We start from the raw sequence: 22,547 nt of genomic DNA, 5'->3' as shown, positions 1-22,547 counted from the left end.
TTACACAGTTAATATTATAATGAATATATGTTAATGTAGATACTAGAAATTTAAAATTACATATATGGTTTGCATTTGTGGCTCACATATTTCTACTGTGTAAGTGCTGGTCTAGAGGACTGTCAGATTTAGGTTCTATTTTTTTTTTGCAAGAATAATTTATGGGTCATTCTTAGAGTTCTTATAGGAACACATCAGAAGGTACAGAATGTCTGGTTATTTCTTTTTGTGATTTTAAAAATTAAGAAAGTTTCAAGTGTTGTCAGCCTAATTCTTCCATCATAAAGTTTTCCATCAATCTTTTTCACCTAATGGCTTTGGCAGTCATTGACGAGCATCACTTGTATCCATTGTTTCATTAGGGATTCCAGGATGGTAATATCCTAATTCTAATATTCCTTCTGTATTTCTAGCCAGAAAAAAACTTTTCTTCAATTCTCTGATTATCCTGAAATACAGTTCATACAGTAGAGGCAAGATAAATGCTTGATTCTTTGCCTTTACTCACCTGTTTTCAGAATGAGTTGGTGTCTTCGTAGCCTAAACAAGACAAAATCAGTTTGTTGTTGTTGTTTACTTTTTTGTTGTTTTATTACTATAAACTCATTATTGTATATCATTGTAGTCATTATTCTTTTTGCTGCTTAAATTGTGTATCTTTGGCTAGTGGGAACCTTTTCAAATATGTTTTTGTGTCTCTTTGACCCAATCTCACTAGTTCCTGATGGTTTCCTGGCTTTCTGTTCTAGGCTCATCTTGTACATTTCTTTACCCAGGTTTGAACCAGCCATTTATTCATCAAGCCTGGGTTTCAGAGAGAAATGGTATTTAGAGACCATTTGGGGGTACTAAGGGTACTTACCACCACTGGATTAGTGTATCTAGCTTCTAGATTTTTTTGATGGACACAAGTAGACTTTTTTTTAAAGGAAAATATATCGGGGATTCATACTAATAAATTAATTCAAATTAAGATTATAGGATTTTCAAAAAAATACTAATTTGAAAGAATATATGCACTCCTATGTTCATTGCAGCATAATTTATAATAATTAAGATATGGCAGCAACCCAAGTGCCCGTGCGTAGGTGAGTAAATAAAAGTGTTGTGGTACACATATACAGTGGGGTATTACTTGGCCATAAGAGAGGATGGAATCTTACCATTTGTTTACAGCATGGATGGACCTAGAGGATATTATGTTGAGTGAAATCAGTCAGTCAGAGAAAGACAAATACCATATGATTTCACCTATATGTGGAATCTAAAGGACAAAATAAAAAAAATTGAAGCAGATTCAAAGATACAGAAAACAGACCAATGGTTGTCAGAAAGGAGGACTAGGTGAAAAAGGCGAAGGGATAAAGAAGTAAAAATTGGTAGTTACAAATTAGTCACAGGATATAAAGTACAGCACAGGGAATATAGTCAATAATACTGTAATAACTCTGTGTGGTGCCAGATAGATACTGGAGATATCAAGGGGGACACTTCGTGAAGTACGATTGTCTGGCTGCTATACTATACACCTGAATCTAATACAAAATATTATTGAATGTAAACTATAATTGAAAAATTTCTTTAAATTTTAAAAAAGCTACAATGAAGATAAGTAGCAATTTAAAAAGATTATAGGGTTTTTGCTTAACATTTTGAATTTGTATTTCTCTCCCTTTTCTCTTATGCTAGAATTCTTAAATCCTAGATCATTAATATAATCTTATTTGCTCTACCTTAATATATATATTTCAGAATAATGCTATTATTATTACTCATAATATGATTACTGAATTCAAATTAAGATTCCTTTGCAGTTTCCTTTTTATCCTTAGGTTGTATCCCACTAGGGATATATAATCCTAATATTATGTTGGGAAGTCACTTGGAATAATTCTTCACTGTGTGTTTAAGCTTATTAGTTTCATATTTACTTAAAGTAAAAATTATAAAACATTCAGAGGAGTCTAGTATTCATCCCTGTCCCCTCAATGCTTACTTTCCTCTGTTTCAATAATCATTTTTCTACCTATGTATATGTTTGTATTCACTCCTTTTTCTCAGGGAAAAAAGGTAGCATATTGTAAACACTGTTCTGCAGTTTGCTTTTTTTTTTCATTTATTAGTATCCTAGAGCTCACTCCATAGCTCTTTATAGCGATCTTTCTTCTTCCTTTTTACGGCTGTAATAAGTGCTACCTGTGCTGCATTATTTAAGTTCTTTTGATCAGAACTGAAGTCTGCAGCTAGGCACATTATTTCCAGACCTCATAAGGGATAAAATGGGAGGCTAAGAGAGGTGAGAGAAAAAATTGGCAGTTTTTAATCATTTTTTAAAAGATTTTATCTATTTATTTTTAGAGAGAGGGGAAGGGAGGGATAAAGAGAGGGAGGGACACATGGATGGATCATTGTCTCACACACACCCTCAACTGGGCACCTGGCCTGCAACCCAGGCATATGCCCTGACTGGGAATCGAACCAGCAACCTTTTGGTTTGCAGGCCAGTGCTCAATCCACTGAGCCACACCAGCCATGGCATTCTTTTTTTTTTTAAAGCTTTTTTTAAAAACGATTTTATTATTTATTTATCTTTAGAGAGGAAGGGAAGGAGAGAAGGAGAGAAATATCAATGTATGGTTGCCTGTCGTGAGTCCGCTGCTGGGAACTGGCCTACAACCCAGGCATGTGCCTTGACTGGTAATCGAACCGCGACTGTGTGGTTCGCAGGCCCGAGCTCAATCCACTGAGCTACACCAGCCAGGGCTCATGGCATTCTTTTTAATGTTCAAATTGTTTTAGATTTACAGAAAAAGTTGCAAAAATAAATATATAGCATTCCTTCATCAGCATACCTAATGTTAGCATCTTACATAATATAGTAAAAATCCTAAATCAGAAAATTAACATTAGTGTAATGCTACTAACTAATCTACAGACCTTGTTTGAATTTCACCAGTAGTCTCACCAATGTCCTTTTTCAGGTCTAGAATTCTATATATATTACATTTAGTTGCCATGTCTCTGTAGGCTCCTGAGTTTTTGACATTCATGGTCTTAAACCTTTGTAGAATGCTGGCCAATTATTTTGCAGGAGTCTGTGAATTTGGGTTTGTCTGTTGTTTTTTCATGATTAGATTGAGGTAATGAATTTTTAATGAAAATACCACTGAAGTTGTATCCTTCTCAGTGTATCATAATATGTGTTGTGTGAAGTCAATATGTCTTATTGCTGGTGATGTTAACCTTGATAACCTAATTAAGGTGGTTTATACTAGGTTTTTCCACTGTAAGGGTACTATTTTTTTCCTTTGTACTTAATAATTATCTTATGGGGAGATACTTTGGAACTATGCAAATATCCTGTTTATACCATTGGATGCCTAAGTTTTGCATCCATTGATGGATCTTACCTGCAGCATTTACCCTGGTGTTTGCTTGATGGGACTCTCTATTCCCGTTATTCTTTCTATGTTTATTAGTTGGAATTCTACTGTAAGAAAGAGCTGTCCTTTCTCTTCAATTTATTTATTTGGCTATTTCTATACAATGGTAAATGGATATTTATTTTATTACTAGAGTATAATTCATTTTTATCATTGTTTATTTTGTTGCTTACATTGTCCCAGATTCAGCTATTGGAAGTTCTTTCAGCTTTTTAAAAAAATTTAATTAATTTATTTTTAGAGAGGGAAGGGAAGGGCAAAAGAGAGGGAGAAAAACATCAATGTGTGGTTGCCTCTCACATACCCCTTGCTGGGGACCTGGCCCGCAACCCAGGCATGTGCCCTGACTGCGAATGGAACCCACAATGCTTTGGTTCGCAGGCCGGCATGCAATCTACTTCAGCCCGGGTCAAATTGGCTTCTGTATCCTTTTGACATGCTTCTTCATTGTTTGAGCATCCTGTTGCTTTTTTGGTACTATAAGATGTCACACTCTCATCTTGTGCTTTCCCACCCCTAACCCTGAAGTCAACCATTTCTCCAGGGAACCCCAGAACCAATATATTTTGGGCACTTACTATATGCTGATCAGTTTAATCTTCACAACAACTCTGTGAAATAAGTTAATCAAGTTCTCTTGTCCCCACTTTATTGTTCAGCCTTCTGAGGCTCAGATGGGTTGAGTGAATTGGCCAGGGGTCCATAGCCTCTAACTAGAAATCTATGATTCTCATATTTAAAACTGGTGCAGTAATCATCTATGAAACCTGAGAAGGAGTACCTACGAAGTCATACAACCCTTTAGGGCTTGACTATACCTATCTCTCATGTGGGCAAAATAGCAAGTAAAGGGGCCTAGGAACAACCCATCTATAGTAGAATCAAAATCTTGAGGCCTGGCTGGTGTAGCTCAGTGGGTTGAGCGTGGGCCTGCGAACCACACGATCTTGGTTCAATTCCCAGTCAGGGCATGTGCCTGGGTTGCAGGCCAGTTCCCAGTAGGAGACTCACGAGAGGCAACCATACATTGATATTTCTCTCCTTCTCTCCTTCCCTTCCCCTCTAAAGATAATTTTTTAAAAAATCTTGATGATGAACTCTGTAAGGTACACAAAGGTGCCCCTTGTTTCTCTCCTGTGTATTTTACTTGGATATTCTAGTGTTTAGTAAAGTCTACTTTCTGTTTCCCAAGGCCTCATAGGAATTGATGACCACACTTAAACTTGAATATCTAAGGGGTAGTTAGAACTCAGTGTTATGTTTTGGTTACCTGTTTATTCTGGAGAATGTTTTCAGTGCTACAGTTTGGGGATATTGGAATGATTTGAAATAAAAGAGGAAATCGAAGTTCCCTTGTACCTTCTTATACCCTGCAGCTTCTTAGAGAGGAGTTAGCTGCAGGCATCTGTGGTTGCAGTCAAGAACAGCCACAGCAAACCCTCAGCTACGTACCTGTTCTTGGTGAATTCCTAGGATTGACACTTCCAAAGGATTCCTTCCATTCTCTTTCTTCTCTTCCTTTTCATTTACTTCCTTTTAGCCTAAATGCGTGACTCAGAAATAGATCTCTCCTCCCTCATCTTGTCCCGCCCCTGGAGGTTTGCATATACAGGTCTCTGCTGGCACTAGTGATGCCCTGTGAGCATTTCTTTGATGGCTGTGCCCAGGAGCAAATGACATGCTCTTATCTTTGGGCCACATCCCCTGCTTTTTTTAAATGAGGAGGTAGGCCTAAGTGATTCTCATTTCCTTCCCAGCTCTGACTCATTCTCTGCCCCATTCAGAGAGTAGGATGCTGGCAATGGAATGCGTTCCATTCCCAGTCAGGGCACATGTCTGGGTTGCGGGCCAGGTCCCCAGCAGGGGGTGTGTGAGAGGCAACCACATATTGATGTTTTTCTCCCTCTCTTTTGCCCTTCCTTTCCCTCTCTAAAAATAAATTAATTAAATTTTTTAAAAAGCCAATCATTCAGATAACTTCTATCTTTTCTTTCTTTTAAATTATATTTTCTTGATTATACTGTTACAGATGTCCCAGTTTTCCTCCTTTGCCTCTCCATCACTCCCTACTTCCTCAGGCAATCCGCACTCCTTTGTTCATGTCTCTGGGTTATGCACAAAAGTTCTTTGGCTACTCCTCATTTCCTATGCTGTACGTCCCGATGGCTGTCTGTGACGACTAATCTGTACTTCTTTTTTTAAAATTGTTGTTCAAATACAGTTTTCTGCCTTTTTCCCCCACCCCAGCCCACCCCCAGTCCTCCCCGCCCCCCTCCCATTTCCACCCCTCTTGTGTTATTGTCCGTGTGTCCTTTATACTTGTTCCTGTAATAATTTGTGCTTCTTAATCCCCTCACCTCTTCACCCATTCCCCAAAACCCCTCACCCATCTGGCAACCATCAAAACACTCTCTGTATCCATGATTCTGTCCCTGTTCTTTTTGTTTGCTTAGTTTGTTTTTTAGATTCAATTGTTGATAGATACATGTTTATTGCCATTTTATTGTCCATAATTTTGACCTTTTTCTTAAATAAGTTTCTTTTACATTTCATATAATAATGGTTTGGTGATGATGAGCTCCTTTAGATTTTTCTTATCTGGGAAGCTATTTATCTGCCCTTTACTTTAAATGATAGCTTTGCTGGGTAGAGCAATCTTGGCTGTAGGTCCCTGCTTTTCATGACTTTGAATATTTCTTTTTTTTTTAGTATTTTTATTGATTATGCTATTACAGTTTTCCCAATTTTCCCCCTTTATTCCTCTTCTGTCTGTCCCCCCCAGCCTTCCAGCATTCCTCCCCCCTTAGTTCATGTCAGTGGGTTTTACATATAAATTCTTTGAGTCTTCTGTTTCTTATACCATTTTTTAATCTCTCCTCATCTATTTTATGCCTACTAATTATGCTACTTCTTCCCTGTACCTTTTCCCTGTCCCATTTCTTGCCAGTCCCTTCTAGCCTGCAAAGTTTCTTTTGAGAAATCAGCTGATGGTCTTATGGGAACTCCTTTGTAGGTAACTATCTGCTTTTCTCTTGCTGCTTTTAAGATTCTCTTTTATCATTAACTTTTGGCATTTTAATTCTGATGTGTCTTGGAGTGGACCTCTTTGCATCTCTCGTTTGGGACTCTTTGTGCTTCCCGGACTTGTATGTCTATTTCATTTAGCAAATTAGGGAAGTTTTCTTTCATTATTTTTTCAAATAGACTTCCAACTTCTTAGTCTTTGTCTTCTCCTTCTGGCGAATACTGGTGCCCTTGAAGTTGTCCCAGAGGCTCCTCCCACAATTCTTGTTTTGTGAGATTCCTTTTTTCTTCTTGTTCTGATTGGTTGTTTTTTCCCTTATGTTCCATATCATTGCTTTGATTCATGACTTCATCCATTCTACTATTCATTCCCTGTAAATTATTCTTTATTTTCATGAGTGTATCCTTCATTTCTGCCTGGGCCTTTTTTATGCTTGAGGTTCTCACTAAGTTCCTCAAGCATCCTTATAACCAGAGTTTTGAATACTGCTTCTGACAGATTGCTCATCTCCATTTTGTTAATTCTTTTTCTGGAGTTTTAATCTGTTCTTTCATTTGGGCCCTATTTCCTTATGTCCTTATTTTGTCAGCCTCCCTGTGTTTGTTTCTGTGTATTAGGTAGAGTAGCTATGACTCCATGTCTTGGTAGTGTGGCCTAATGTAGTAGGTGTCCTATAGGGTTCATTGACACAGCCTTCCCTATCACCTAATCTGGGTACTTGATGTGGGCTGAGTACATCCTCCTCTTGTAGTTGATCTGTGATTGCCATTGGCAGGTCAATGGGAGAGATTCACCCAGGCTATGACCACTAACCAGCAACCTTCATCCCTCCATGGAGGATCAGCTGTGCAGGGGCAGGGTGGTGGTGTTCCCATATGGTCTGTAGCTGTCCACTGGGTGCATAGGCCCTGGGGTTTCCTGGGTGGTGCAGGCCAGGGTCAGCCACCATCTGTGTTCCACCTGGGGCCTCCCAGCAAGAGCTACAAAACAATCTGCAGATAGCAGCTACTTGAGCTGGGCTTTGTGGTTCCCAGGCGAAGCCAAACTGTGATCCAAATCTGGCTGATGCTAGTGCCGGGCCTAGGGCTTCTTAGCTAGAGCAGGTTCTAGGGGCTCGCTGAGGCTGGCTGTTGCTTGTTTGAGAGGATTTAGGAAGATGTGAAGCTGAAACCAGCCATTCATGTGGAAAAGCCACTGTTAACAGCTTGAGTGGGCCATGTGTTGGGTGGGGTGGAATGGCAGGGCTTCACCAGGGTAGAGCAAACTATGTGAGCAAGGTTGATGGAGTCTTAGATATGGCCCCCTCCTGCTGGCTCTGTGGCTCTGTGGAAGGGTTGAGGAAAACTCAAAAAGGGAAGAATGACCTCTGCCTGCCTTTCTTTTTGGAAGAAAGCTGACCCACAGTTCTCACCCTAATGTCAGTCACTTCAGTTCCTCCCTGTATGCTACTGGTGCCTTTCAAGCTGCTATCCTGGTGCTGGAGGTCGGAGGGAGTGAGTTTTTTAGTGAGTCTGTGTGAGGGCCCTTCAAGAGAAACTGCTTGGGTATACAGTAGTTTCTATCCCCAACTCAAACCCATTGGTTTTTATAGCCATAAGTTATGGGGTCTCATCTTCCTGGCACTGGAACCCTGGGCTGGATATCCCTCCTGAGGTATCCCTCCTGAATTTTTATCCCCCACATGTAAGTTAGGGATGAGCCTGTTTCATGTCTCCGCACTCCTACCAGTCTGGATGGATGTGATGTCTTTCGTTCCATAGTTGTCAGACTTCCATTCAACTTGATTTCTGATGGTTCTGAGTGATGGTTGTTCTGTAGTTTAGTTGTAATTCTGATGTAGCTATGTGAGGAGACGAGCTGTGTTTACCTATGCCTCCATCTTGACCAGAAGTCTCAGGCAACTTATATCTTAACCTACACTCGAGTCTACAATTATAGGTCTGCATGTGTGAGTGGGAAAGTGAGAGGGGTGGTTCAGATGTATTTTCTACTTTCAGTGCTTCTGCGGTTGGGGAGAGTGGGAAGAGGGAAAAAGCAGCCTGCAAGCCGGAACTGTCACTCTGTAGGCTTAGACTTGAGCCCTGTGGGAAAGTGCTTGAGCTTGTCTGTTCCACACTATCAGGGCTAGTCACAGCTTTTTAAGTCGGGGGTCCTTATGTAGCACAGCTAGCACAGGATGATGTTTCACAGTCCAGCTATATTTTTCTTATTATTTTTTAATCCTCACCAGAGGATGTGTTTTCATTGATTTTACAGAGAAAGGAAGGGAGAGAGAGAAACATCCGTGTGAGAGAGAAACATTGATTGGTTGCCTCACAGCCTAGGTATCTGCCCTGCCCAGAAATCAAACCCACAACCTTTCGTGTACGGAGACATCACTCCGACCAGCTGAGCCACCTGGCCAAGGCTAGCTTGATTTTTTCTTGTTGAACAGGAAACTACCAGGACATTTGACTTATTTTTGGACTGTCTTTTGATAAAAGAAAAATCTCTTCCGTTACTCTCTCGTTGCATATGATATTAATGTGCTCGTTGTTTGCAGCTGAAGGAATGTATCCGCGCATTGGATCAGGAACACACCCATACTCCCTTCCGGCAAAGCAAATTAACTCAGGTAAAGTTAAATGTGAGCTTTGAGTTTGTTCTGATTCTCTCATTTGTTCCTTTTTCCATTCACGTGTTTGTTCAGCAGAGCATTCACTGGTAGTAAGGCACAATGCCACGCCGCAGGTGGGCGGGGAAAAATCATGTTCCTTCCAGGAGCTCTCAGTCTAGGGGGCAATAGGGGCATCTTCATGCAGGGAAACTCGCAGTCCGAGGCAGCTGGGCTCCCAGGGGGCAGTAGTGCTCTTCTAGTTATCACCTAACAGCTTTTTGCTTCTTTCTAATGTAAAGAAACCTTGTTGAGTTAGTGGAGTCTCAGCCTTTGAAAGGGGTGTGGTGTAGCTGTACTTGGTACTTTCTTAGACTTTGTTAGCTGTAAGGCTTGGACCAGTGTTTCAATGCAGGAAATAATGGCTGCAGCTAAAAAGAATGATAGATTTTTTATATGTACTTATGGGAGAGATGACCAAAACCTTTAGTTTAAAAATATGAAATCAGAAAAATTATGCACTTGTTAACTGGATTATTTTGAGTGGTGAAACTGTAGGTAATTTTTCTTCTATTTTTTTGTCATGGAAAATGTACTTAAGATTTATAAACAGAAAGTAACAATAAGTCAGCCTCTATAATGACTGAAGAGGATGGCCCCTAGAGAGGTCAGTCCAGGCTCAATGGGCTGTAAAGAGTTACGGGTGTCCTGGTTCCTTCTTCACCAAGTGCTGTGCACAGTGGCGGACGGACTAGGTAGAGGGCGGTCTAGGCGAAGACCTTTGTGTTCCAGGAGGAGTTTTCTCTCTGTGCAGCCAGACCAGCGACTCCAAGGAGGCTGGGGCAGAACCTAGAATGACATAGCTCCTTACTAGGCAGAATTGGTGATATATGGGTTAGATTGTGTCTTTTCAAACATGATTTCAATCAGGGACCCATGAAACCCTTCTTATACATAATTAGTCCTGATTCTGACATTTGCTCTATTATTTTTTTAAACAAGTTCCTCATCCCAGAAAATGTGTTTCTATTTAATGAAAACAATAATGATAATTCAAATAGTACATACCAGTACAAAGAAGTTGGGGAAAGGTGAAAATCCCACCTCCCAGTGACAGCCACTGCTACGTTTTGGTGAACATCCTTCCAGGGATCCCTCTGCCCTGTATCCACACGAAGATCCACACAGAGTACACAGCTAACTCCAAGATAGTTTCAGATCTTTCCATGTGTGTAAGTGCAGACGTACGTGGTTATTTTGAATGGTTGTATTGTATTCAGTTTATAATTACCTGGTTTGTTCCATTTATGGATCCCTAGATTTACCAAACCAATAGTGTGTACATTTTTTACATTTTGGTACATATTACCAAACTGCCCTCCCAAAAGCTCGTGCCAGTTCGTGGTACACAGTACTCAGGCAGTTTAGCAGGGTATCATGAATCTTTCTTAATCTTATGGGTGAAAAAAGTATGTTTTTTAGTGGTTTGTTTGTATTTCTTTAATTAATGGTGAAGTGAGTATTGTTTTGTTTTGGATTTTGGTGGGGTTTTTTTAATTTATTATTTCTTCTTTTGTGAATTGTCTTTTTGTAGTCAGGGGAACTATGGCCCAGTGTCCTGCACACAGTAGTAGTCAATATGCCCTTGTTAGTTGACTTCATTGGCCCGCCTTTTGTTTTGGATAGGTCCTGAAAGATTCTTTCATTGGCAATGCCAAAACCTGCATGATCGCCAACATCTCACCAAGCCACGTGGCCACTGAACACACTCTAAATACCTTGCGCTATGCTGACCGGTGAGTCCCTCCTAAGTGGCAGGTCTTGGGTCTGTCTGTCTGTGTGACACACACACAGGGATCTGCCCTTGAGCTCCACAAGCCTTTTCTTGAGGAAGCAATCATACCAGCAGGGTTTTGTGCAACTGGTCATTTGAAAAATGTGACCTGGTAGGCCCTGACATTTTACAACTGTGAATGTGACAAGAGGAAGGTGATACATTCCCTTGTTCCAGAAACAGCTCCATCAGTAGCTTGTAAATGGCTAATAGGAGCTGAACTATTTCTCTGGAGTGGAATCATCCCATTGACCTTAGCCCTGATTGTAAGGGATAAACACATATTATTTGTCAAGGCAGAAGCAAGTAGAAAAGGCCAACCCAGACATGTTACAGAAGGATAAACTGAGGCCCAGAGGAAGGCAAGAACTTGAAAAGGACCCATTGGGAATTGTTGACAGAGCTTGTACCTCTTACCCTGTGGTCCCATGTGTTTCCTATGCGGGATGAAAATGCTTTCATTACCATCCTTTCCTCTTGCTGCTTTGCTGCCTGGTCCTGTCTTACACACTCCTCTTTAGTCTTCCAGAAGCCGTCTCCGAGGTTAACAGCCTATTTGAGGGAAACCTACTTTTCAGTTACTGTTGAAGAATCTTTCGTATCAGTGGCATTTTATGAAGCCCACTGTAAAGGAAAGATGAGCTACCATTTAAGTTCCACGAGAACAAGAGCCTTGTCTCTCTTTTTCTCCACTGTATCTCTGCTGCCCAAAGGACACTTGCTACCTAGTAGATGCACAATAAATATTTGCGAATGACAGGAGGGGCGCCTCCTGGATGTCAGAGCTTGAGTGAGGCCCTCTGTGCCCCTTGTCACATCTAAACAGGAGAGATCGTTTACGAAGTGGTTGTTGCAAGAGTGGGCTCAGGGGCAGACTCGAAGCCAATACCCTGCTTCTGTCACTCGCTTGCCAAGTGACCTCAGACATGTTTTCCACTTCTCTGAGGCTCAGTTTCCTTAGCCAAAAGGGGATAATAATAGCTTATTACCTCAGATAATAACTTACCTCAGATAAGAGTTATGTGGAACCAGTGTGGTAATATGCATACAGAGCTTAGCACTGTGCCCAGCATAAATAGTGAGAGCTCAGTATGTGTTAACTTTAATAATCATAATATTAATAGGTTCCCCAGATAAATTTTCTAAAGAAGGCTTCTTTAGTACCTGCTTTCCTAATGCTAGCACATTCGCATTTCATGGACTGAGATCAGATAGAAATGTACAAGGATGCAAAATTGTTTCCAAAAAACCACTTTGGGTTGAAGTTCTTTTCCCTCATATAAATATTACTCAGCTTCAGCAGTTATTAACTCTAAGCTGGTCTTGTTTCATAACCCCACCCAGTCCCCAAATCATAGACACCGTATCAATTGCTCGAACTACATCATTAGGAGCAGAGAACAAGACATTCTTAGTGCTCAGATTGGAAGATGGAAGTAACTCTATCATAGAGATGTCTTGAGTACAGTTGAGAAATTTTTTGAAATAATTTTGGTTAAAAAATAGGAAAAGTAGCTCAGTGGATTGAGCACGAGCCTGCAAACCAGAGGATCGCGGTTCGATTCCCAGTCAGGGCACATGCCTGGGTTGCAGGCCAGTTCCCTGCAGGCCAACTCCCAGCAGGGGACGCACAAAAAGCAACCATACATTGATGTTTCTCTCCCTCTCTCCTTCCCCTCTAAAGATAAATAAATAAATAATCTAAAAATTTTAAAAAAAATAGGAAAAGTACAATAGAAACAATCTCTCCCATTCAAAACAGTCTGATAAATTATTGAAAATAAATATGAAATCTATTTGCTTTATGTGCTTAAATGAGGCCTGACTAAATTTTAGGTGACAATCTATGCCCTCACAGGATGAGGGTGATTTTATTGCTTATTTTAAAATTTCCCCTAATTTAAAATGTTCATTTCCCCACATACTAGGAAAATGCTGCTAAATAGTCCAAAAGTAAAGTTCCAGCCAGACCCCTGTCAGGTATGTCAGAGAAGAGCTCAGTGACAGAAGCGATTTGGGTAACAGAGTACATTGGAAGCATTTAGCATCAATGATAAAATTACCTATAAGATTCCTTTTGGCACCCAGGTTTCCAGAATTATTTACTGTTACTTCTGGAAGGAATCCTGGTGTTTCTCTTAATGAAACTAAAATAGCTCAGATTTTTGGTAACAGAAGTAACTTGGAACCGCCTCGACCTGCTGCGGCAGCTGTCAGCCCTACTGCAGCACCTGAGCAAGGCCCGTCTGCGAACACAGGTCATGTCTTGCTACGTATCTTTGCTTAGCTGTGTTATCTGCCTGCCTTGCCTCTCAGACCTAAAAGGAAGCTTTAAATCAAGTTTCAGTGTCAGGTTTACTATCTTGGTTTTCAGAAATGGCCAAAGCAGTCATTTAGCCCCCACTGAGGATTGGATTAAAATCAAAACAATGGAAAAGACATTTTCCAGGAGATCCCAGGCAGAAGTATTGCTCCCGCATAGAAGATATTAGTGCAGAATCTACAAACCACTGGACAGTTACATTTTTACTTGATGCCTTTTATAATTCCTAATTTTTATAGTGTTTTTGTGTTAAGTATCACAGACTAAGAGACTTTGATCTTGATAACTGAATCCTAGCAGATACCTAATTCTGGATTTTTCTGTGTTCTCTAAAGTTTCCTAGTGGATTCTGTCTGCCAGGTGATTTTGCCTCCCTGGGGACATTTGGAAGTATCTGGAGACATTCGATTGCCATGGCTGGGGAGAAGTGCTAGGAGCATCTGGTGGGGAGAGGCCAAGGGTGCTGTTAAACATGCCACAGTGCACGGGACAGCCCCCACAGCAAGGAATGGCCTGGCCCCAAATGCCACTAGTGCTAAAGTTGAGAAACTCTGGGAATACACAGGTCGTTTTCCCCTTAATGGTATTAGCACAAACCTGATTATTTGTAGAGGGCTTTTGTTTCTTGAAGTACGCAGCAGGTTTGAGGGAACTCGTTTTCTCAGAAGCCTTAAAGTAGGTGGTTTTCGGGTAAAGGGGGCTGTTTGTGGACCAGTGACTAGGTGAGCTCCTGAGTTGGCCCACCTTCAGGAATCATGGAGTGGGCCCTGCTTGCATTACCAGAAAGGGGACCTGGCCCATTGTGGGTCTGCCTAGGGCCAGCTGCTAGTGTGTGGGTTCTTGATTTTGTATAGGAAAGATTTCACAAGTCCAGGGGACTATGAGGGTACACTTATTATAGCTGGAGCAGTAAACAGGGAAAGGCTTAACATAGAAGAAATAACAGGAGGACTTAAAACAGGCTGCCTTGGCTCTCTGGAAAAATTATAGAAAAGAAATGAGCCTTCATGGGCCTGCTTTAGCTCACTAGAAGCCAGAGAAAAGGGACGGTCCTTGGGGACAGGTTCAGGGGCCTGTCTGGCCGAACTGTCACTGCCTACTGCTGCCCTCTTTACAAGGCTCATGGGGTCCCCCAGAGTTTAGGAGATGCATGTCTGTGGGAAGATGGAAGGGGAGGGGGAAGGTGTGGGCATCCTGCAGGGAGAGGGGAGGGAGAGCTGGCACTGGGCCCTTCACCCTAAAAACTTTTAAGGGTGGAAATCTTAGGGGAGGTCACAGGGGAGGATCTCAATAGTGTATGCATCAACTTTGGGGGTGTGTCCTCTCAGGGCTTGGTCTTTGACTGGCGTCAGAGCAGGGTCATTATTCGATGCAGCTGGTTCCATATGAGGTTAGCTCAGCTTTCTGGGCCTAGAGCTGAAACAAAACTCAGGTCTAGATGTTGTCTCCAGGGAGCAAAGGCCAGGGGAGGAGAGGTTACCTTAGGGATGAGGTTCTTGTTTTCCCAGTTTTGCCCCCTGCCAGGTATTCTGGGACACTTGAGGGAAGGGGCTTGGGCTTTCCATCCTGATGACCATCTGCACCTGGCTGTGAACTGCTCGGCCAGTTTGATTAGCTGTCTGTCTCAGTTTCCCTACTGCACTTGCCAAGGAATTTTCCTAGCTTCTATATTGCCTCACTTGGATGTAGTGCAGTTCTGACACTGGCTCCTCTGGCCTGTCCCTCACATGGGACTGTGGTGATTTCCAGAACTCTATGGAATGTTGGGTGCATGCTTATATGCCTCAGAGAAGACGTGGACTTTTTCTTTTCGAGGGAAGAAGCATGTCACACTGAAGCAGAATCTCCCCATTTCTTATTCTCTCCCAGATTAAAAAAAACTCCTAATCCTCATAATACTTTTCTTTAAGTTTTGTTTTCTCTGAAAGCTGTATAAAAGGAATTCTAGAACACGAAAAATCACACACCCTGGCTGGTATAGCTGTATATAGCTGTATATTGAGTGCAGGCTGTGATCCAAAGGGTTGCCAGTTCGATTCCCAGTCAGGGCACATGCCTGGGTTGCAGGCCAGGTCCCCAGTGGGGGCCACGTGAGAGTCAACTACACATCATTTCTCTCCCTCTCTTTCTCCTTCCCTTCCCATTTCTCTAAAAATAAATTAAAATCTTTAAAAAAAATTAGATTGCATTCTGAATGGAACCTTTTAGAAAAGAATTAAAATCACCTTTAATATAAAATGGTTATTTACAGGGTCAAAGAACTAAAGAAAGGCATCAAATGTTGCACTCCAGCTGCCAGTCGAAACCGGACATCTGGAAACTCTTCTCCAAAACGAATTCAGAGTTCTCCTGTGGCCCTGACAGGGGACAAGTGTTCTCCCAAAAAAGTCAAGCTGGGGCTTCAGCAGTCACTCACAGCGGCCCCTGGCTCCATGAGAGGAAAGGCCCATCCTCTGGCCAGCCACCCACCCAACATCCCTTTGGCTGCTGTACCTAAAGTCCCTGGTAAAAGGGGTGGTTCCAGAGGGAGTCCTCCTCAGGAGTGGGGCATGCAGACTAGCCCCATCAAAGGAACCATGCGGTCTGGACATTTAGCCAAAAAAAGGGAGGAAGAGTCAGCTTCACTGTGCTCTGAGAAAAATCAAATCGGCAACAAAGCTGCCCTCGGGTGGGGAAGCAGGGCCCCTGGCCCAGGGGAAGGCCCGGTGCTTGGTCAGCTAACCAGCAAGTGCAAGAAAGTGCAGACTGTGCAGCCAGTGCAGAAGCAGCTCGTGTCACGAGCTGGGCTCTCCTTTGGCAACGTCCACCACCCAGTAGAGTACAGTCAGGGCGGCACGGAGGGCACGCTTGCCAGGCCTGCCTCTGAAGCTTGGACAAACATCCCTCCACATCAGAAGGAAAGGGAGGAACATTTGCGCTTTTATCACCAGCAGTTCCAGCAGCCACCTCTCCTCCAACAAAAGTTAAAGTACCAGCCGCTGGAAAGGCTTTTATGCCAGTACAGACCCCAAGAGGGGCAGTTCCAGAACGAGCCCCCTCCCCCCCTGCACTCTAATTCTGAGAGTCTTGGAGCCCAAGCTGAGGACCTTGATGACAGCGATTTCAGCGAAGATTCTTTTTCACATGTCTCCAGTCAGAGGACCACAAAGCACAGAAACACTCGGGAGAATAGCGAAGGCTCATTCTTCCTTCATCAGAGGGAACAAGGTCCTGAGGAGCAGGTGGCGGAAAGGCGGCAGAGTCTCTTTTTTAGCCCCAGGTTAGATGGTGATGAGAAAGATCTAGCTGGGAGCTGGATGTGCTCCAGGGATCCCACAGGCCACAGAAAGGCAGCAGTTCACCTCGGCCACAGCCCAAGTGAGGTGCCCTCGGACCGCAGCAGAGAAGAGGACTCTACTTGCTCAGGGCCTTCTCCCAGAGACATACTGGCAGAGAAGCCTTACTGCTCCCAGGTAGACTTTGCATACAACCAGAGAAGAGGCAGTGGCTCTGCCTCTGATCTCAAACAGAACGCCTTCAGAGGCGAAGTTCCCAGGCAGGCTGAGGGCAGCTCACCATCCCTGAAGGAAGATGGTTTCACTTTATCACTATCCCTCATTGCAGTTCCTGGATCCCCAGACCCAAGAGACACAGTTAGCACACCTCTGAAAGAAATCAGCGAAGACAGCCCAAATATGGCAACCAAAACAATGAAAAATAGTAACTCTTTCCGAGAAGACACCAGAGAGGAATCAGACACATGCTCTGAATATGCTTCTGGACTGATGGCTCCCCTCACTGTGTCCCTCCTAGAAAACCCAGATGATGAGGGCCCCCCTCCCTTGAATCAGCCAGCCCAGCATTGGGCTACACACAGTCTAGCAGGTACAGGGGGTGCAGCTGTGGGCCCCAGAGTGTCACCTGGTGATCAAGAGGCAGTTCTGCCAGTGTCTTTGGCAAGTGGGCACCTGTGGCTGTCGTCATCTCCCCCTGACAATAAGCCTGGTGGTGATCTTCCAGCTCTGTCCCCTTCGCCCATCCGTCAGCACCCACCTGACAAGCTGTGCAACAGGGAGGCTGACGTGGGGGAGGTCAGCCGGAGCAGAGACATTGCAGTCTTCTCCCAGGAGAATGTGGCTAGTGAGCAGTATGACGCCGATGCTGAGGAGACAGAGCTGAACAGCTCCCAGGATTTCCCAGGAAAGCCCTTCTCCACCATACATACTGGAGGACCCTACTGTGAGCCTACACCCACCCCACAAGCAGAAAGCAGTGGTGTGACTGACCAGCCCTGGGCTCAGGAGAGAAAGCTTCTGGCAGGGCTCGGTTGGCAGGAGCTGGATTTGTCCACAGACTCCATCAAGTTGCCCTGCTACGATGAAGACATCGTATGGCTCCAATACAGGCCAACCCAAAAGTGCTTAGCAAGGCCAGGCTCTCCCCTGGTCCCCGTCTGCTCTCCCAAGACTGTTGGGGCACTGCATCAGCCGGCCCTGGGGCATGCACAGTAAGTTGGATTTTCTTCCTGAGACTTAACCCCTTTGGCACTCCTAGTCCCACCCCAGCTTAACATTTTGTCTGTTCTGGGAATGGCTATAGTTGGCTGTGTCAGAGCTGTTTGACTAGAGAAAGATCTGTCCAGCTTCTCAAGGGGGTCTGCTTAGATGGGTCTGAAATGAACAGCAGGAATAAAACACAAAACACACTGGAGCAGGCCTGCCAGAGTGGATGGACCCGCTTCCTCCTAGGCAGCAGGCTGTACCTTGTGCCAAGTATGACAGCTACAGTTGGCACACTCTTGAGCCTTTTTGCAGAGAAGCTGTGGAGAACTCTAGAGAGCTAGGGGATAGCACCAGAGACCCTCTCACTCCTAGCATCTCACTGGTATTCCCTACTCCCTTGACGAGTCCAGAGAAGAAAAGGTGAGGAGGTAAGGAGGTGGGGTGAGCTGGCCCTGGTCAAAGCCTTGACTTTCAGCAAAGCCAGCTCCTGGCCTGGAATTGGGGCTTAGTTCTAGAAAGCTGCCCAGGCGAGGTGGCAGGCCCAGAGGCTCACAGCATCCCCTATGGTGTTCCCAGGCAGGTGGTTATCCAAGCACACCAGGAACAGCTGGATGAAATGGCCAAGCTGGGCTTCAAGGAGGAGACCCTGATGAACCAACTGGCCCCTAATGTAAGTGGCATTGGCTGGATACTCAGGGGCTTTTGGGAATTAGCCTGTAGCTAGTTGGATGGTCAACTTTGTTTGCTGTGGTTAGGTGTGGGATAAGGGTCAGCTGTCACACTCTACTGTTACTTCATTCATTGTTGTGAAGCCTTGGGCATCCTCTTGCCACTCCTCTGGAATAGCTTGCGGGAGCCCAGGTACAGGTGGGATAATGGTGCTATACTCCCTATTCTCAGGCTAAAGTGTTTCTAACCTCTATCCTTCACCATTATGGCTTTCCTACTGGCTTATTGGGGTCCTGCCTGTGACAGTAACAGTGAGCCACATGCAGACCAGAAGCACTTCTATGAAAATAGCCCCTACCCTGAAAAACACCTCTCTGAAGTGTTTCAAATGCAGAGAAGTGGGCCCCCACCCTGTGCAATAGTGACTATCTTGCAGGATTTCCAGCTGAAGGGGCCTGGGCTCTGAAATCTTCCTGCAAGAAAAAAGCAGACCTGGGAGAGGGCGAGCAACAGCATCATTTGTCCTTTGTTTCCTGTCTTAGGATTTTGAAGACTTTGTCACTCAGTTGGATGAAATCATGGTTCTGAAGTCCAAGTGTATCCAGAGTCTGAGAAACCAGCTACAGCTATACCTGGCCTGCCACGGGCTATCTGAGGCCCCTGAGAAGACAGTGGTGTCTTAGAACAAGATCCAGTATGGGGTAGTGGGGCAGCTCAAGAGTCTGTGCTGGATTCTCAGGGGCCAGAGGGGCCTCTGCCAGGTCATCCTGCAGATTCCAGAACCCATTCAATAGTCCCGTCATGCCAGCCTCTCCACAGCCACACATGCCTGGACTGGGCCCCAGCCCCTCTCTCAGGGACAAGCCTTTACCTTTCAGTTCCAAGCAAGCACAGGAGTTTCTTAATATACCCCTCCCTTTATTTGGGGCTGGAAGAGAACTTATCTTACTAACCCCTTGTCTGTAGAAACACAGTTGGGTCCAACAATAACCCTGTAGATGTTTCTGAATTTGAAATTAAGAGTATGGGTAGTCAGTGGTAACCTAGAGGCCAGAGGTCACAAGCTGGGGAAGATAACATGCTGAGCCCAGGAGCTTTATCAGGTGGATTCTGTGCCTGTGGTCAGGACTCAGCCAAAAAACTAAAACATCGGTGTTAGCGGTGCAGGGGCAGGGGGAGCTCTGCCCCATTGTCTGGGGCTTTAGGTTAGCTTTTGAAATGGAAAATGAATAAACCTCGACTTGCTGTGTGTTTAACAGCAGATGTGAGACAGGCTTTATGCTTTCAGTTCTCCTCCCTTCCTACAATCCAGTTCTTTCTCCATGTCTGCCTTGTGCTGGGATGATCAGGCTTTTACAGGCCCCAGTAGTCCTCGTACTCCTGTGGCAGTTCCCGGCTCCTGTCTCTGACTCCTCACCCACGCACAGAATAGCTGAGTTGGCGGTTCTCAGGCAAGTCTATTCCCAAGCCTCACTTCATCCAGAATCACCCTGATCCACTCCTCCCTCTCAAGAGTCTGTTCAGTATCTTGGCATTGAGTGTTCTAGTAAACAGTCTGAGACTCTGAAGCAGAATTTTTACACACACACATCTTAATTTGAGTTCTGCTTTCTGCCTATCTTTTTAGCAGGAAGAAGCTTAAGACAAGAAATACAAAGTGGCCTCCAGGTGGCCTATTGTCTGTTTACCAAGGCCACCTGGGTCAAACTGAGATTTGGGTGTCACAGCCTGGCCCTGAGGCCTATTATGGTGTGAAACTTTAATTTCCTACAGGTAAAGAATAACTTTTTAAAGTTTTAAAAGGAGGACTTAAATTTAAAGGCCAGAAGAGGGGTTAACTGACTTTCTGAGACTGCAGTCTGTGCTACCCTTCGTCAACTTTTGTCAACCTCTGGCCATGCCTGATTTGACCACGAGAGGGCAGCCTCTTTCCACCTTGGTGCTTCCCTGGCCCAAAGGCTCTGCAGTCCTTCAAGTGATCACTAAATTAAAAACCCACTTCCAACCAAGAGCACAAGAGGGACTATGGGGCAGTATCAGGTATAAGGACAAGAAACTTTAAGGATAAATCTAGTTCTGTCACAGACACAAAAGCACCACTGAGAGCTGGTGAAGCAGTTTGAATCCAGTCCTGCTTGTTGGACAGAGAACATAAATGCCTGGTCCTACTCACAGGAACGACTTTTTCCTCATTTCCAGGTGATTACCACGAAGGCCCAGCCTGTCTCAGCTCAACAGCCAGTCTCATAGGAAGGCATATGTCCTTGGCCCAAGACCAAGCTAAGTCAGGTTTAAACAGACCTGTCTGCGCCTGCCTTTGCAAACCAAAATCAATGTATACTGGAGAGCCAGCTCCTGAATTCCACAGGTACAGAGTGGGAAGTATTAAAATAAGAGAAAATGGGCCCTGGCCAGGTAGCTCAGTTGGTTGGAGTGCCATCCCAGTGTGCCAAGGTTGCAGGTTTAATTCCCAGTCGGGGCACATACAAGTATCAACCAATGAATGCATGAACACATATAGTAAGTCAATGTGCCTCTCAATCAATTTTTAAAAATATGACAGAATCTGGTTAGGTCCCATTTCATCCCCAGCAAATCTAAGCAGGAAGTCCCTTCAACACCCCCGCCCCCACCTCCAGTATAACAGCCACTGGCAATAAAGAAAATATGAGAGCAGGACATACCTTTTAGATTTTTATTAGTAGTTCTCTATGAAGAATCAAAATAGTTAGCAAATTACTTTAGATTCATCAAGACTGTATTTCCTTTGTATTTAGATCTTTAATGATGTACAGCATAATATAAAACAAACCAAAGAGATTGATTCTATGACTAGGTGTATTCATTATGTCATCCTAGAGCAGGGGGCTGGCAGGAAAGGCTGTTCTCCAAAGAGAACTGAGGTGGAGTTAGTGCTGGGCAACTAAATCATGGCCTGTTTCTCTCCAACTTGATACTCTGGGAAGGGGCCAATGATTTCTTAATGTGACAACTGTTTCATAGAGCAGGGGGGTCTCTAAATCCTGGTAGCAGGGGATTATGGTCCAAACCAAGCCAAAAAAAAAAAAAACAGGCTAGGTCAGGGAAGTATGGTAACTGCCTGGCAGAAGAGACACACTCAGGGCCCCATGGGGAAAAGGACATTCTTTGCACCTCAGTGACATTGCAGAACCAGTGTAACACTAAGAGACTGTTAAAAAGGAGAAAAAAATAAAACCCTGGAAGAACCTTTCAATTGCACTCAACCTGGATTAGAGTTCAGTCCACCAGTGTAGGGGGGAGGAGCATCTGGCCCCAGAGCAGCACTGAGTATGGCCTCCCGACCCCTTCTCCCCGACTCCTTTTGGCAGCCAGGCCAGGTTTCAGCTGAGGACATACACACCCCAGAAAAACCAGCGAAGTCTCTCTGGAGGGCCAAAGGTGGGAAGGACACTTCTCAAAATACAAATGCATTTAATACAGAAGGAGCCAGGACAGTTCTGAGGGCATTCCCATACCCAAATCTTCCCCACTTTCTCCCCAGCTCAGAGCCTAGGCTCATAAAGACTGGCAAGCACAGTCTCTACACCTGACCTCCCACCCCCAAAAGAAAATCGGGAAGTGTGCCCCTTCCCCATAGGTGGGGTCCTCAGGGCCTTCTGCAGGGGTGGTTCCGTGGCAGGGTGTAGGCCGGGCTCGTCTCAGCTGGCTCCAGCCCGAGCCATGAGGTCTTCCAAAGCATTTTCCTGGTCATTGTTGTGTAATAGCAGAACTTCCTTAATGTCTTTCAGTTCAAAGCCCATTTCCTTAAATTTGCTCATTAACTGAAGAAACTCCATCATCTAAGAACAAAAGAGAGTAGAGATTAAAGAAAGGGGTCTGGCTACACAGCTGTATGGAGAAACACACGTGCCTGGGGGAGTCTGCATCCTTTGCCAGGGCCTCCTGGGCCTCTCTGAGGTCCACTAACAAGCAGAAGAGGGCTGTGGAGGACGGTGGGACAGGCTGACGTCACAGCCTCAAATCTTGCTAATCTTTGTTCCAGCCCCATCACCCATGTCCGCACTTCCATCCCGGCAGGATAAGCAGTGACTAACAATCTTCCCAGTCACCCAAAAGTATGGCTGTTTGCCCAGGTCTTTTCCCCACTCCCTTCTTTGAGATTCTAGATAGTTGTTGACCCAACATTTCATCTGAGCC

The 22,547-nt window shown here is 44.2% G+C and overlaps 2 protein-coding genes across 4 annotated transcripts in view; one reads left to right on the top strand and one right to left on the bottom strand.

The window, feature by feature from the left end:
- The window catches only part of KIF24 (kinesin family member 24), an 88,543-nt gene extending 67,105 nt beyond the window's left edge, over positions 1-21,438 (top strand). The window contains exons 9-13 of the mRNA XM_037036164.1: positions 9,011-9,082; positions 10,748-10,857; positions 15,470-17,704; positions 18,276-18,369; positions 18,911-21,438. Coding sequence (XP_036892059.1) covers positions 9,011-9,082; positions 10,748-10,857; positions 15,470-17,704; positions 18,276-18,369; positions 18,911-19,051 — 2,652 coding nt within the window. The 3' untranslated portion in view covers positions 19,052-21,438. The remainder of the gene's footprint in view (positions 1-9,010; positions 9,083-10,747; positions 10,858-15,469; positions 17,705-18,275; positions 18,370-18,910) is intronic.
- The window catches only part of UBAP1 (ubiquitin associated protein 1), a 61,858-nt gene continuing 60,632 nt past the window's right edge, over positions 21,322-22,547 (bottom strand). For all 3 annotated transcript variants that reach the window (XM_037036166.1, XM_037036167.1, XM_037036165.1), the window contains one exon: positions 21,322-22,189. In XM_037036166.1, coding sequence (XP_036892061.1) covers positions 22,049-22,189 — 141 coding nt within the window. In that variant the 3' untranslated portion in view covers positions 21,322-22,048. The remainder of the gene's footprint in view (positions 22,190-22,547) is intronic.

This window comes from Sturnira hondurensis, unplaced genomic scaffold (assembly GCF_014824575.4).
Source record: "Sturnira hondurensis isolate 20B ecotype Veracruz unplaced genomic scaffold, ASM1482457v3 Scaffold0022566, whole genome shotgun sequence".
Taxonomy (NCBI): domain Eukaryota; kingdom Metazoa; phylum Chordata; class Mammalia; order Chiroptera; family Phyllostomidae; genus Sturnira; species Sturnira hondurensis.
This window is presented reverse-complemented; position numbering and strand designations above follow the sequence as displayed.